The sequence below is a fragment of the Dasypus novemcinctus genome, chromosome 9 (genome assembly GCF_030445035.2).
Source record: "Dasypus novemcinctus isolate mDasNov1 chromosome 9, mDasNov1.1.hap2, whole genome shotgun sequence".
Lineage (NCBI taxonomy): Eukaryota > Metazoa > Chordata > Mammalia > Cingulata > Dasypodidae > Dasypus > Dasypus novemcinctus.
Genome location: NC_080681.1, coordinates 8,718,038 through 8,732,971, shown reverse-complemented (window position 1 = coordinate 8,732,971; position 14,934 = coordinate 8,718,038). Strand labels below are relative to the sequence as shown.

Here is a 14,934-nt window from a genome sequence, read left to right as displayed (position 1 = left end):
GGACTTTTTTGACTGTAAGCTTCTACCCCAAATAAATTCCCTTTATAAAAACTAACAGATTTCTGGTACTTGGCATCAGCACCCCTTTGGCTGACTAATACAAATAGTAAATTACTGACAACTTCATTACTCTTAAAGATCAGAATGTTCTCATTTGTCAGTGCTCCAATCTTTTCCATTAGTTAAATTTTATATGGTCATATATCAGAGCCCAGAATAATTAATAATCTTTTTTCCATTTACAAGTACTTTTCATATTTCTACGGAGACTTAAAAATTAAAACTTGTCATGGCTCATACCACTCCATTAACTTAATTGTGCCATACTTTAGCTTCTCCTCCCTAATGCTAGATAACTTTTTTCCAATTTTTCACTCTTCTAAATAATTTTTAGTCAATATCATCATTCATAAAGCCTCATCATTCTTTTGGATTATTTTCCTGGGATAGGTTCCCAGGAGTAGAAATGATAGGTCTTGCTCCTTACCATTACATTTACAGTTCACAATATGTTGACTACTATTCTAGGTGCTTTGCTGCTAATCATTATGAAAATCTGCAAGGGAGGTATTACTATCATTTTACAGATAAATTGAGGCTCAGAAAGGTTAAGCAAGTTGCTTAAGATCATATAACTAGCAAGTACAGAACTGGGAATTGAACTCAAAAAAGTCAACCTCCAAAGCCTGTGCTTGCTCTGTCATCTGTATTACACTGCTTGTATGAAATCAGTTGCCAATTTACTTTCTTCTTTTTTTTTTTTTTAAGATTTATTTTTATTTATTTAATTCCCCTCCCCTCCCCCGGTTGTCTGTTTTCTGTGTCTTTTTGCTGCGTCCTGTTTCTTTGTCCGCTTCTGTTGTCGTCAGTGGCACAGGAAGTGTGGGTGGCGCCATTCCTCGGCAGGCTGCTCCCTCCTTCGCGCTGGGCGGCTCTCCTTATGGGTGCACTCCTTGCGCGTGGGGCTCCCCTACGCGGGGGACACCCCTGTGTAGCAGGGCACTCCTTGCGTGCATCAGCACTGCGCTTGGGCCAGTTCCACACGGATCAAGGAGGTCCGGGGCTTGAACCGCGGACCTCCCATGTGGTAGACAGACGCCCTAACCACTGGGCCAAAGTCCGTTTCCCCACCAATTTACTTTCATCTTTTACCACATCCTTGTCAGGAATATTAGCATTATTTTTAATATTTGGATAGCTGCAAGTGGTATCTCCTTGGTTTTTATGTGCGTGTTTTTTAACTTTGAAAATGTGTTTTATTGAAAAAGTCATAACTTTGTATACATAAAACTGTATTCCTTTGAAACTGAACAAATGTATGTTAATGTTACAAGATGTTAATACCAGACAATTAATTATGCTAAGGGAAAGAAATCAGACACAAAGTACTACATATCGTATGATTTCATTTATATAAAATGTAATTAAATCACTTTATAAAGATGGAATTAGATTAGTGGCCATGTAGGGCTGGAGAGGGATAGAGGGATTAAGAGGTGACTGCTAAGGTGTATAGAGTTTTTCTTTTTGGAGTAATGAAATTGTTCTAAAATGTTTTGTGGTGATGAATGCACAGCATTGTGGTTATAATAAAAGCCACTGATTGTGAAAAAAGCAAACTCATATATAACTATGTTCCAGGCATTGTTCTAAGAACTTTACAAATATTGTGCATTTATTTCTCATAACCATCCTATGAAGAAGGCACTGCTATTTACTTTATAGATAAGAAACTAAGGCACCTGGATTGCTGGTTTTTAAAATGTTTTTGTAGTAAAATACATACAACTCAAAATTTCCCATTTTAACCACTTTCGTACATATAATTCAGTGATAATAAATTATATTCACAATATTGTGCTATCCTCATGATCTCATGATCCATTACGAATCATATATATATATCTCTATATAGTACCAGGGCCGGGACCACATATGTGGGAAGCCAGCTCTCGACCACTGAGCCATATCGGCTCCCCTGAGTTGGTTTTTGTGTTTGTTTGCTTGTTGTTTGTTTTTGTTTTTAGGAGGCACTGGGGACCAAACCCAGGACCTCCCATGTGCAAAGCAAGCGCTCAACAGCTTGAGCCATATCCGCTCCCTCAAATCATTTTCATCACACCAAAGAGAAACACTGTACCGATTAAGCCATTACTCCCCATTCCCACTTCTGCTCCAGTGTTGTTTTAACTCATTCTTTGATAACAAAAGGTGAATGTTTCTCGTGTTTTTAAATTTTTATTGCAACCTTTTGATAAATAATTTTTATAATTAGTATGGATGAGTGCATTGGAAACCTTTTCATAAATACTTTGAAGTATCATTTCTCCCTTCTCACCTCTTCAATGGGTAAGTCCTGGAGCTGTGGTAAGGAGCAAGACAGGATTCCAATAAGGAACGGAGTAGGTGAGCACACAATGTCGATCATCGATGCTGGCAGAACTGGGATGTAGGTATGCTGCCAGGTGAATGGATACAGTGTGGCTACCACAGCATGGCCACATTTTGACAAGGTGCTAGCCAGAGAAGAAAGCACATGGTGTCAAAAACAAGGGAACACATGGAGGGCCTTTCATATATTATGTTTTAAAAATTTTAAACTGATGCCTGCTAATGATTACAGATTAACAACTCTGTGATTATCCATTACTTCTTAATACTTTAAATTTTTTAATTTAGTTCACTGGTAATGTTCAATACCAATGAACCTCTTGCCCACAACTTATCCTGAAAATGAATGTGTACTTAAGAAAAGCAATATTAGTTTTTAATAACAGTTTAAGGAAAATGTATTTGGAAAGGTAAATTTGTTACACCCCCAAAACAGTAATTGCTACAGCCTAATGAAAATGGCTTTTCGATTATTTACTATTTGGGCTTTTATATGTCACTATTCTACTTCATTAGCATAGATAATTGAGAGACTGGCTCTACATTTTTTTTTAATATGCTCAAACTGCATAATAACAAGAGCAAGTAAATCACCATTATGAAGTGAAATATTTTACTTATTTCTCACCTTAGGCTGTTGGCAACGAAGATTACCCTACGCTCCAAAAGGAGAGAGGCACAGACCCGAATGAGATGACACACACTTAGGCACTTAAAAAGACATTCAAAATCGACATGTTCCAATCGGGAATCCAATGGTCGACAGAGTTCAATCGACTGAAATGCAAGTATTTGAATCGGGGGAGATGATGTTGAAAATCAATCTAATGACAACACTAACAAATACTGTCATTATTTTACAGGATAAATTCAAGGAGAATTTGCTACAAAGCGTTTATGAAGCTGCCAACCCTAGTTCCAAAATCCAATACCTTATTTTTCTGCTGCAAAGTTCTGGTAAAATACTTTATTTCGTGTCAATCATATGCATAATTTTCATGTATCAGACTGAAATTGTCATTACAAAAGTATTCAATCTATGTATGGCAAAAAACTTCTGGTTCCTGCATCTAGGATCAACTATCTCACAGACCAACTGGGCACTCCAGCAGTGCTTTGTGAGAATAAGCCATATTCTTCATAGTGTATGGAAAAGGGAACAACTATGTTCTGAAGTTTCTGATAACTCCTAGCAGTATAATTTTATGGAATATACCAAGCCTGATTTCTAGAGGCTATCAAGACTTTTAATAATGCGCTAACTTACCCCATCTCCAGCCCCAGGGAGATAGCTCTTAACCGTGATGGTGCGTCCGGGAGCTGGGAAAGGAGCCTCCATGACACTTCGCATGAACGGGTAAACCAGGGCTGGAGATATTTCTCTTCTCTTCTCTACTTCATCTAGAATCTACACACAAAAAAGGTGTTATTTTATTATGGACTCAGTTCAAAAACAAAAGAAGCCAATTAAAGGAACTGCCAACAAATTGGTATACAAGCTTGAAAAATATCACCGATAAGAATTTAAGACAGATATAAACTTCTACAACCAAGTAAAGGTATAAAGGTAATTTTATGCAGCCCCCCACACACCTGCCACAAAGTTTCTAAAATAGGTCATCAACTTTTTTTAGAAGAGAAGCCCTTTCTCATTTCTCTAAGAACTTAAGACTTAGTTAGGGGCAAAGAAGGTGACAATGGCAACAATATTCTGCAATATGGAGTCTGGGAAAGACAGGACACTAGAGCTTCCAGCTATTTCTCCTACAAGCTGGGCGTTTTAGCAAACCAAAAAGAAGACATGGCAATGGTAGGTAGAGAGAGATCTAAACTTAGGCCTTCAAGCCTGTTTCCTAATCTGCTAACGGGGAATTCTTTTTAAAGTCTATGCCACTTAGCACTGCCTGGTGAAGCTGTTACAAACAGAAACTTCAAAGCTCAGGAAGAACACCTCTTTTCACAAAGCCCATCTTTCACTCACTTTTGAAAAAAGGTTGAAGCAGCCCAGGCGACTAACCATGCAGTATACCTCAGGGAGTCTCTTTCCTTTGCCTTCTGGCTAAAAGAAAAATAACAACAACAACAAAACAAAGTAATAATCAAGCAGCACAAAATCAAAAGTTTTACCTACTTGGACTCTTAATACTCTTTGTAAGTAAAGAGAAGAAATCAAGGCTCTCACCATCACTTGAACACACAGAAACATTGGAGAAGGGCTAAAAAAATCATAGTATGACCTATTCCAGGTATAGCGGAGGTATCCAAAGCGAGAAGAAAGCCCCAATATGGTTGGTACATAACAGAGCTCCCTCCATTGGCTCATTGTTCTCTACTCCTCAAAAATACCCAGACCCCCTGGTATCTGGGCACTACGTCAGCAGTTTCTTTTTCCATTACAGAAGAATAAATAATATCATATCTTTCTATTCTGGAGCACTCCTTGGCTAAGCTCCGCCCTGATATGTATAGCTTCTTTATTTTGCTTTTTGTAGGTTTTTTAATTTTTAATTTTAATTTTTTAAAGATATTTAGATTACATGAGTGTTACATAAGAAATATAGGGGATTCCCATACACCCTGCTCCCCACACCACCCACATTTACCCCCATTAACAACATCCTTTATTAGTGTGGCACATTCATTGCAACTGATAAACGTATTTTGGAGCATTGCCACTAAGCATGGATTATAGCTTACATTGTAATTTATACTCCCTCCCACACAATTCTGTAGGTTATGGCAAAATATATAATGGCCTGTATCTATTGTTGCAAAGTCATTCAGATCACTGAATAGCCCTCAAACTCATCTAGAGACAGTGTTTCTGAAATTTCTAGTCTGATGCTGCTGTTCCTTGACAAATCTGCTGGCAGCTCAAGTCTGGTACTCACCAAGAGCTTCTTACAGTAACCAAACCACCGGCTCCCATCTTCACCAGTCAAGACAAAGGAGAAAGTTTCACTGGGGGAAAAATGCCAGTAGTTATTTTGAGACTGACAAACAACTACCTATGGCATTCCTCATGCAACAAACAAATGAAAATTAGGGTCCAGCAACACCTATTTTATGACCTAAGATAGCATTAATATTATATTATTTCTGGTCACATTCAACCTGAGGGAGATGTCCAGGCCTTGAGGCTATCTTGCCTTGGACTGGAGTGAGAACATAGGCATGAGATGAGCTGTTGATATTTATAATTACTTAATCACTCTATATTGCTCAAATAAAGATTGGAAGGGAATATATCAAAATATTTAGTGATCTGTCAACCAGATTGACAGTGATTTCCAATTCCTGCTTTTTACTCTTCTATATTTTCCAAATATTATAGAGAAAATACATATATAATTTGTCAAGGGAAAAAAGCCAACCATGGAGCAGCTAACCCAATGTAAAAAAAACAAAAAACAACATAAAACTGCTTATGGGGTTAGGAGTGGAAATAGCAACACAAGAACACCAGGATTGATGGCTGAGCGATGAGAGTGGCAATCAGTCTAAACCAGTTACAAAAGATAGCAGCTTTGTCTGGAGGCCACAGCCGCGGCTGTCACCCAGTAGATCACCAGCATACTATAAACGCTCACACAGTCAAGCTTTTATGTCTTAAGTAGCAAAATCTTATTGCAATTTTGAACAAAGCAGTTATCTATTTTTACAAATAGGATTCAGAGGTGATGAAGATTTAATATATGAAAATGTCAATTTTCTCTAGATATTGAGAAGAAATGCTTTAGCACCTTCTCTTCTCAATATACCGCACAAAATTTACCCTCCTTCCCCCCTGCCTCCCAAATAAGAGACTCTCTTCATACAAGTTCCACAGGGGAACATACAACCTGGGCTGTGACTCCTCCTATAAACTTAAAAGGAGAAATAAGATGTAGACATTGTTCTATTTAGTTCTGTTTCTGGGTAGAGTGCCAAAATCCAAGTCTGTTTTCCTTTTCTGTCCACTTGGGGGCATTTTTGATTATATGCGAAGTGGAACTTTTTTTTCCTGCAGAATTGGCAAACCCAGAGACTCTCAAACTTGTTTTCCTTCTGACATTGAAATTATTCAGTGTTTTTTTTTCTTGAGCCTCACATAGGAAATGTTCTAACTCTGTTTCTTCCTTTCCTCCTACTGCATCCTTGACCTGCCAGTGTTCACTTAGGTTTTATTGCTGGCTCAATCCATTTCTCAAATATTCTGGCTCTGCTTTTGCATTTCCAACAAAGAGAAATCAGATAAAGTAGCACATTTACCTCCTGAATTCTGAGGTTGGCACCCAGGTCTCTGAATCAGGAAAGCAAAATTTTGGGATAACTTTGAGCCTCTCCTCAATGTCTCTGGATTGTTTAAAGCCATGATCACCCTGAAAAATAGATGTAAATAGAGAAAAGAAATAAAAGTTTAGTCTGGTCTCAGGAAAAGAGATCTCTGATAAGCTTAAGTAGTTGTCTCAGCATGGTTTTGAATGGCTTAACAAAATAGGAAGGCCAGTGCTGGTAATCACTGCAAATGCACTGAGTTACTAAAAATAAAGAATCCTATTTTTACATAGAAATGGTATGTGTGGAAATCCTATAATCTGATTTAATAGAAGAGACTGAAAATAGTTTCTTAACTAGAAGTAGAATCTTTCTAAAAATTTTTATTTTATTTAGTTTTGATTCATTTTTTAGAAGTAGAATCTTAAAATTAACACTCTTGTGAGAACCTGATATTTTTATGAATTGTGGGACATAAAATAAAAAAATCCAAATTCATTCTATAATATACTGATAGCAAGAACCTAGTCAGCTCAAAACACTCTCTGATAATCAAAGACACTTTGAAAGGCAGATGAATGTTACTTAGAAAAATACTACTTTTAGAATCCTTCCATATATAGCCATTTCCCTTACATATAATCTTTGCTCCCTAATTGCTGGTTTGCAACTTCCTATAAAATTTTAGCATGGAAGACCCTTTTGTACAAGTCTGGAAGTACACTTTAAAAGTTTAAATTCAGTTAAATCAAAAGACATTTTAGGGAAACGGACTTTGGCCCAGTGGTTAGGGCGTCCGTCTACCATATGGGAGGTCCGCGGTTCAAACCCCGGGCCTCCTTGACCCGTGTGGAGCTGGCCATGCGCAGTGCTGATGCGCGCAAGGAGTGCCGTGCCACGCAAGGGTGTCCCCCACGTGGGGGAGCCCCACGCGCAAGGAGTGCGCCCATGAGGAAAGCCGCCCAGCGTGAAAAGAAAGAGCAGCCTGCCCAGGAATGGCGCCGCCCACACTTCCCGTGCCGCTGATGACAACAGAAGTGGACAAAGAAACAAGACGCAGCAAATAGACACCAAGAACAGACAACCAGGGGAGGGGGGGAAATTAAATAAATAAAATAAATCTTTTAAAAAAAAAAAAAAAAGGACATTTTAGAAATTAGTATGACCTGTCCTACTATAGAAATAAGCAGATATATCTTATTACCATATTGCCTACATGAAGCTAATAAAAAAGATCTATCCTTTTACTCTCAATTTCTAAAACAAAGCATGTGGCCATTCTGGCACTTGGATATTAAGCTCTTTAAAATGGAGAACATATTACAACTTTTTAGCTGTATACTGGTAAATGATTCACAATCATCTTCATTCAAGATTTTCCATAACAGAATCTAGAGGGGCTCCACAAGCACTTTCCCTCCCTAACCTAGGGGTGCCTGAAGCACAAAAAATGCCAAGTAATTTGCTCAGAGACATCCCTGAATCACTGCCAGAGTTAATTGGGTCCTTAACAGGCTCTGAGCCCATTAATTTAGGATGTATGGAAAACAGATTCAACCTTGAAATTTCCTTCTACAAATATATGACTGATCAAAAACAGGAAAAAAAATCTCCCCTTGATTGGGAAATTTGATTATTCATTATTATCTACATTACATTATTTTAGATTCTTATGGCACTGTTATATTAAACAGTACTGTGACATTATGTTCCTAGGCTACATTGAATAATTTTATAAGAAATGAAAATTGATTTAATTACTGTAGGGATGCTGTTAAGGACATTATATTTTCTTATGAGGATCCATGTAGGAAATGTCTCTTAGATGCCAGCACAGTTGCTTCTCTAGGGTTGGGCTTCACTAGCTTTTTTAGTGAAACAATATGGGTGTCAAAATGCCAAAACTCTCAAGTGGCTAGGAAGATAACTTAAATGAAAGAAGTGGCCCACGAGGTAAGTTAGACAGTGAATACATGTCCCACATAAAGGGGACCACTCCTTACCAGGACCAGCTACATAATTTGCAGAGCACAATGAAAAATGTGGATTTGGCTCAACTGAAAGAGCATCCGCCTACCACATTGGAGGTCCAGGGTTCAAACCCAGGGCCTCCTAACCCGTGTGGTGAGCTGGACCATGCGCAGTGCTGATGCGCGCAAGGAGTGCTGTGCCATGCAGAGGTATCCCCATGTAGGAGAGCCCCACGCACAAGGAGTGCACCCCGTAAGGAAAGCCACCCCATGCGAAAAAAGTCCAGCCTGCCCAGGAATGGCGCCGTACACACGGAGAGCTGACGCAGCAAGATGATGCAACAAAGAGACAGAGATTCCTGGTGCCGCTGACAAGAATACAAAACACAAACACACAGTGAATGGACACAGAGAACAGAAAACGGTGGGGGACAGGGGGAGGGGGCAGGAAGGAAGGGGAGAAAAATAAATCTTAAAAAAAAAAAAAAGGAAAACAGTGCTGTTAAATATACGCTGTAAGACTTTTCCCTTTCTTCTGTAGTTTCTCTCTCAATTTGTAATGAGGTGGGGGTTTTTGTTGTTCTTTTTGTAATGAGGTTTCATTTATTTATTTAATGTCACACTCCCTCAGGCACAAGGACACTTTGAGGAAGCGGTAGACCCTCACAGGTGCCTGGGGGCCTGCCCCAAGACTTAATGTACAGAGTTGCTGGGTTTCTCTTCTGGCCAGTCTTGGGAATGACATTCTGTGTCCAGACAGGGAGTGGGTAAGTGAAGCTTTCCTTTTCCACGGGATTGCTTCTCCAACCCATAGCAGCTGGGCAACTCCCAAGGCATTGCACCCTCCATGCTGGGACGTGCTTGGCACCTGGACTGGGGGTGGTTAGGAGGCTTGCTCCTGCCAGGTCACCTGATGAACATGCCGTAGTTCTGCCAGCCCAGGGCAGGGGAGGCCGCCACCGTGCCCTGCCCAGAGATGCTGCAGGGCAAGCCTGCCTGAGCACGACCTTCCCTCTGCTTGTGCACAGGCTCCTGCCAGGGGCAGAGGGTGGTAGCAGTCTCTGGTGGGTGGGAGGAGGGAGTGAAAGACTAAGCAGGGCCTGGGGCACGAGAGGGTGGGAGAGGGCAGCCAGAGAACTCATGCTGGGAAGATGGCAAGAGAGGGGACCACACAAAAATCAAGACTTTCAGACCCCAGCACAATCCCTATTGTCCCATTATACTTCACTTACAAACCACAAATGCAAAGATAAAACCATTAAGAATTTCCAGGTAGGATCCAGAGAGCATTAAACCCCAAGTGGGGGCGCTTCTGACCGCAGGTCCTGTGTGCCTGCCCTGGCCACATGCCCCTGAAGCCAGCCTGCTCTATACTCCGCTTTAGCCAATTGCTGCCACTTAGGAATGGGCCGGGTGTCGGCAGTTCTTCCAATTTCTCAAGAGATTTTTACATGAAATTTGATTTTGAAACACTAGCAACAAAATTTATTACTATTTTTTACAAAAACACTATATGCAAATCAAAAAATACTCCACATCTTAGGGCTCAGTTTACTCACATGCCACCAGTTTGCAAACCCTGGTAACATCTTGCTTCTGTTTTTGTATCTGCCTCCATAATGCCTACAGTCACACTTGATGTCTCTGTTGTAAGCTCGAGGGGCAGGAACAAAAAGACCTTTTTCACCTGTATCCCCGGTATCTAGCCCTGGCAAATAGTAGGTTTTTAATATATACTTGTTGATTAAATGAATGAATGAATGTTTTTTTAAACGTAGAGAAATACCAGGTAATGTTAATAATAGTAACAGCTACCATTTAATAAGTACATACTATGTGCCAGGAACTGCATTAACACATTCCATACATTATCTCATTTTGTCAAATCACTTACTGGATCCTACAACAAGTCTAGTAATGGTAAAGCTGGTTAAGATAACAATAAACGAGAAGAGAGGAAATAAACACAGAGAAACAGGAACACTCCTCAGTGCCTCTTGGCCTCCTTGTACCTACCTTGCTAGGGAATTGTTGTATGACCTGGGGAACATAACTGATTTCTGATAGCTTCTTCTGTAAAGACACTACCACAAAAAGTTCAAACAGCTGCTGCTCCTGTAATTCAATAAGATCCCGCTCCAAGGTCTGGTAGTGAGGATTCCTCTTGGAAGACTGCTGCAGTTGTGCCAAGCGCTTGTGGCGATCTGAAATGAAATAAAGGAGCAATGCTTTTCACTGTCGCCCTAACTTCCTTCTAGTCCCTAGAGGTCATCACCCACAGAGGACTAATCCTCACGCAGTTGTTGCTGAGTGAGGTTCACTAGCCACATTCCACCACACAGACACACCTCTCAGGACCATGGCAGGACTGCTGCAGACCCTCACGGGCACCCGGGTGCCTTGCCCCACACCTGGGTGGACACATGACCCACCAGCTGCTGAGTCTCCCCTCCGACCTGCTGTGAGACTGACTCTCTGTGTCCCATAACCACCAGGGCACATGAAAGAACGTGTGGAAAATGTCAGGAAAAAGCCCTGGACTGGCAACAGGTACCACTGTTGGGAACATGAAATCATAGATGTGGGGCAGGGAGAGAAGATTTGATAAAAGAAGTGAGTCTGATACAGGGTCAGTGCATAAAAGGGAAGACTCCGATAAAAAGAAACTCTCCTTTTCCCTTCTCTCCTTTGGCATATGTTACTAATAATGGCTATATTCTTATATATATATATATTCTTATATAAATTGCACTAAGCACAAGAGGGAAAAAATAGAGGGGAGATGGCATCTATTAATATTCAGGGAAGCGGATGTGGCTCAAGTGATAGAGCTTCCACCTACCATATGGGTGGACCTGGGTTCAATCCCTGGGGCCTCCTGGCGAAAAAGAAGAGAAAGCGTGCCCGTGTGGTGAGCCAGTGCCCGTGTGGTGAGCCAGTGCCCGCGCAAGTGCCCGTGCGGTGAGCCACTGCCCACGCAAGTGAGTTATGCAGCAAGATGATGTCGTATCAAAAGAGAGACAAGGGGAGAGTCAAGGTAAAGCATAGCAGAGACCAGGAACTGAGGTGGCACAATTGACAGGAAACCTCTCTCCCATCAAAGGTCTCTAGGATCGAATCCCAGTGAATCCTAGGAGAGAAAATGAGAAGAGAAGACAACAAAAACAGCAAAAACAGCAGGGCAGGAGGAGGGAAAGGAAGGAAATTGAAAAAAAAAAAAAAAAGGAATACTCAGGGGAGTGGATATAGCTCAAGTGATTAAGCACCTGCTTCCCATATACGAGGTCCTGGGTTTGATCCCTGGTACCTCCTAAAAACAAACAAATGAAAAAAAGAAAACAACTCTCAGTGGGGAGCAGATGTAGCTCAGTGGTTGAGTGCCTGTTTCCCATGTACGAGGTCCTGGGTTCAATCCCCTGTACCTCAGGGTGGGGGCGGGGAAGAATATTCATCAAAAGACTAAAATTATGGAAGTATACTATTTAAACTGCACCATAATACCACTCAAAACTAGATAGCTTCTATCCTCTATTCTCATTTATTCCTAACTTCTGAACAATTTGGGACAGTCTCCACTAGAGGAAACTATATACTTGCAGAAGATATAGTCTAAGTGTCCCAGAGATTTGCTTATGTGTAATTCTAAACCTATCACTGAAAGACTCATCCTCTGACTGATTTTTTCCTTTTGAGATACGCATTCTTCCCCAAATGAAGATACACTATGGAACAAAATATTAACGCTTTTTAAAAACACATCTAGGATTGAATAAGCCCCATGTCTCCCCAGAATTATCCAGTATACTCAGTGCTCTCTCTGCAAAGCTTTACTTACCCCAAAGGGCAGAGTTCAACTCAAGAAAAGGTAGGTCCTGTTTCTCAGTACCAGCAACACTAAATTAGTCATCTTCATACATCCTGGCTGAATCTGACGATGATTTAAGTTTCATCTTTAGTCAGACTACAGAATCAAACACCTGTAGCAACTCAGGCCAGTGGCAGGAGCACAAGACTAGTAATCATAAGACGAGAGTATCAGACTTGGTACTGCCCCATGCCCTGCTTTGATAATTCATGTCTCCTTTTCCCAAGCTTCAGTATGCTAGTTGGTTCATTAGGAACGAAATAACTTGTTGTGAAAAATTCATTAGATGAAGGATACAGAGCACCTTTAAATACTTGGACAAATACAGTCAGAAATGCATGCTACTGTTTCACATATTATCACAGAGAGTATAAAGAGCATAATAATTTGAAATATAAATGCTTTTGAATAAGAAACAGCTGTTTCTTTCTCAGTGTCAACGATATCAAAGTTACTTAAATAATTACACTTGAGTGACTATGAAAAGTCATATTTTAATGCTAAGTATTTGTCTCAGAGGATGATTCAGATAATCTCTTGACTGCCTGGAAAGCACTGCACATCTGTCTGGACATGCAGCTCTGTGCCACACCCGACAAGCATTCCACCCAAGAACCACACGCTTTGCTTTACTCCACGATGGGAGGCTGACTGCTCTCGAATATCTGACAGTATACCATTTAGTTCTCCCAAACCTCAGCAGGTTCTGATAATGACGAAATCACCAACACGGTGGAACTTCACGTGGGAAGAGCATGCTCCATCACAAAGCCAAGCGCCACTTCCCCGCCCCCGCCATGACCGCCACAGGAAGGGAGCAGCCCTGCTGATTCACTCACTCTTTGGAAGATACTCGGCATCGCTTTCGTTCCCACTGGTTTCACCTGAAAAGAGAGAAAGCGTTTCCATTTTTATTGTTCCACAGTAGGAAGTACATAGGACGGGAACAACGCAGAGCCTGCACAGACCTGGGCTTGCAGCAGGGAACAACAAGCATGCTGAGCGGTTCTCTGAACCACTTAGTTATATCAGGCTAGGGCAGTTACCAGAAGAGAATAAAAGCTGAGAAGAAACTACTGTATTCCATCTTTTCCCCATCCTACCTCCCTCCTCAGCTGCCCTCTCATCTCTAACTAGATCTTTACTTTGAACTCTTACAGTACTCATCCTATTTTGCACTGTTCTTATTTTTGCCCAATCAGATTTGAAGTATCTTGAAGATAAAGATGTTTATGCAAGAGAGTTGTTTTGTACCTACAGTGCTGAGCACACAAATTGCCAAACAAACAAAAAACCATTTTAAATAAATGAATGAAATATTTCTGGAGTATGTTTGAACTGTTAAAGCAAAATTTTAAAGATGCAAAGAAAGGGAAAATATTCAAATATATCAGGAAAAACAAAGCCTGAGAGTCATAAATGAAAAAATAGATATGTTTTAAGAAAAATGTAAATGTTCTATCCAATAAAAAACACCATTAATAAATTCAGGTGAATTATAAACTGGGAAAATATTTGTAATACACATTGCAGACAAAATGCTAAGCTTTCTGTTAAAACAGCTGTTACAAATCAATAGGAAAAAGAGCACAAAGAAAAACAAGTAAAGGATAGGAACTGGCAATTCATAAAAGATATATAAATTGTTGAATAACATGGAAGGTACCCAAATTTATAATTAAAGAAATGTACATTGAACCAATAAACAAGATTGTATTGGAAAAAATTAAACATTTGATAAAACACATTATTGGTGAAGATATGGGTAAAGAGGCATTTTCAAATACTTTTGATGGAAACAAACTGGGAGTGGATGTGGCTCAAGCAGTTGAGCACCTGCTTCCCACATGGGAGGTTCTGGGTCCAGTCACCAGTGAATCCTAAAAACAAAAAAGCATACAAACAAAAAAGGCCAACTCAGGGGAGCAGATGTGGCTCAGTGGCTAAGCACTAGCTTCCGGCATATGAGATCCTGGGTTCAATCCCCAGCCCCAGTACCTCAAAAAAGAAAAAAAGAAATGAACTGTTAAAATCTTTTTGTGGGACAATTTGACAGCTATAAAAATTTTAAATGCATGTATTCCTTGATTAAATCCATTCCTAGGAACTTATTCTACAGATGTCTTCTTACGAATATACAAAAGTAGAAGTAAAAGGATACATGTTGCAGCAATGTCTGAAGGAGCCAAAAATATATAAAACCTCTGAATAGTCACAGCTTAAATAAACTATTAGAAAAACAAAACATCTACAAGCTAAATAAAATTATTTTACATACAAACAATGGAATATGGTACAGCTAAATGGATATTTATGTGATGATAGTGAAAAGGCTTTTATATATATATATATTTTAAAGGAAGTACCAGGGATTGAATCCCAGACCTTGTATGTGGGAGGCAGGTGCTCAATCACTAAGCTATATCTGCTCTTATTTTTCTTAAAAAGATG

The 14,934-nt window shown here is 40.1% G+C and overlaps 1 protein-coding gene across 6 annotated transcripts in view; it reads right to left on the bottom strand.

Annotated features, from left to right (window-relative positions):
• The window catches only part of DENND2C (DENN domain containing 2C), a 104,548-nt gene that overhangs the window by 16,357 nt on the left and 73,257 nt on the right, over positions 1-14,934 (bottom strand). For all 6 annotated transcript variants that reach the window (XM_058303006.1, XM_058303005.1, XM_058303008.1 and 3 more), the window contains 8 exons: positions 13,323-13,367; positions 10,635-10,822; positions 6,643-6,752; positions 5,283-5,352; positions 4,373-4,450; positions 3,659-3,799; positions 3,020-3,168; positions 2,339-2,516 (listed from right to left, as the gene is read on the bottom strand). In XM_058303006.1, coding sequence (XP_058158989.1) covers positions 2,339-2,516; positions 3,020-3,168; positions 3,659-3,799; positions 4,373-4,450; positions 5,283-5,352; positions 6,643-6,752; positions 10,635-10,822; positions 13,323-13,367 — 959 coding nt within the window. The remainder of the gene's footprint in view (positions 1-2,338; positions 2,517-3,019; positions 3,169-3,658; positions 3,800-4,372; positions 4,451-5,282; positions 5,353-6,642; positions 6,753-10,634; positions 10,823-13,322; positions 13,368-14,934) is intronic.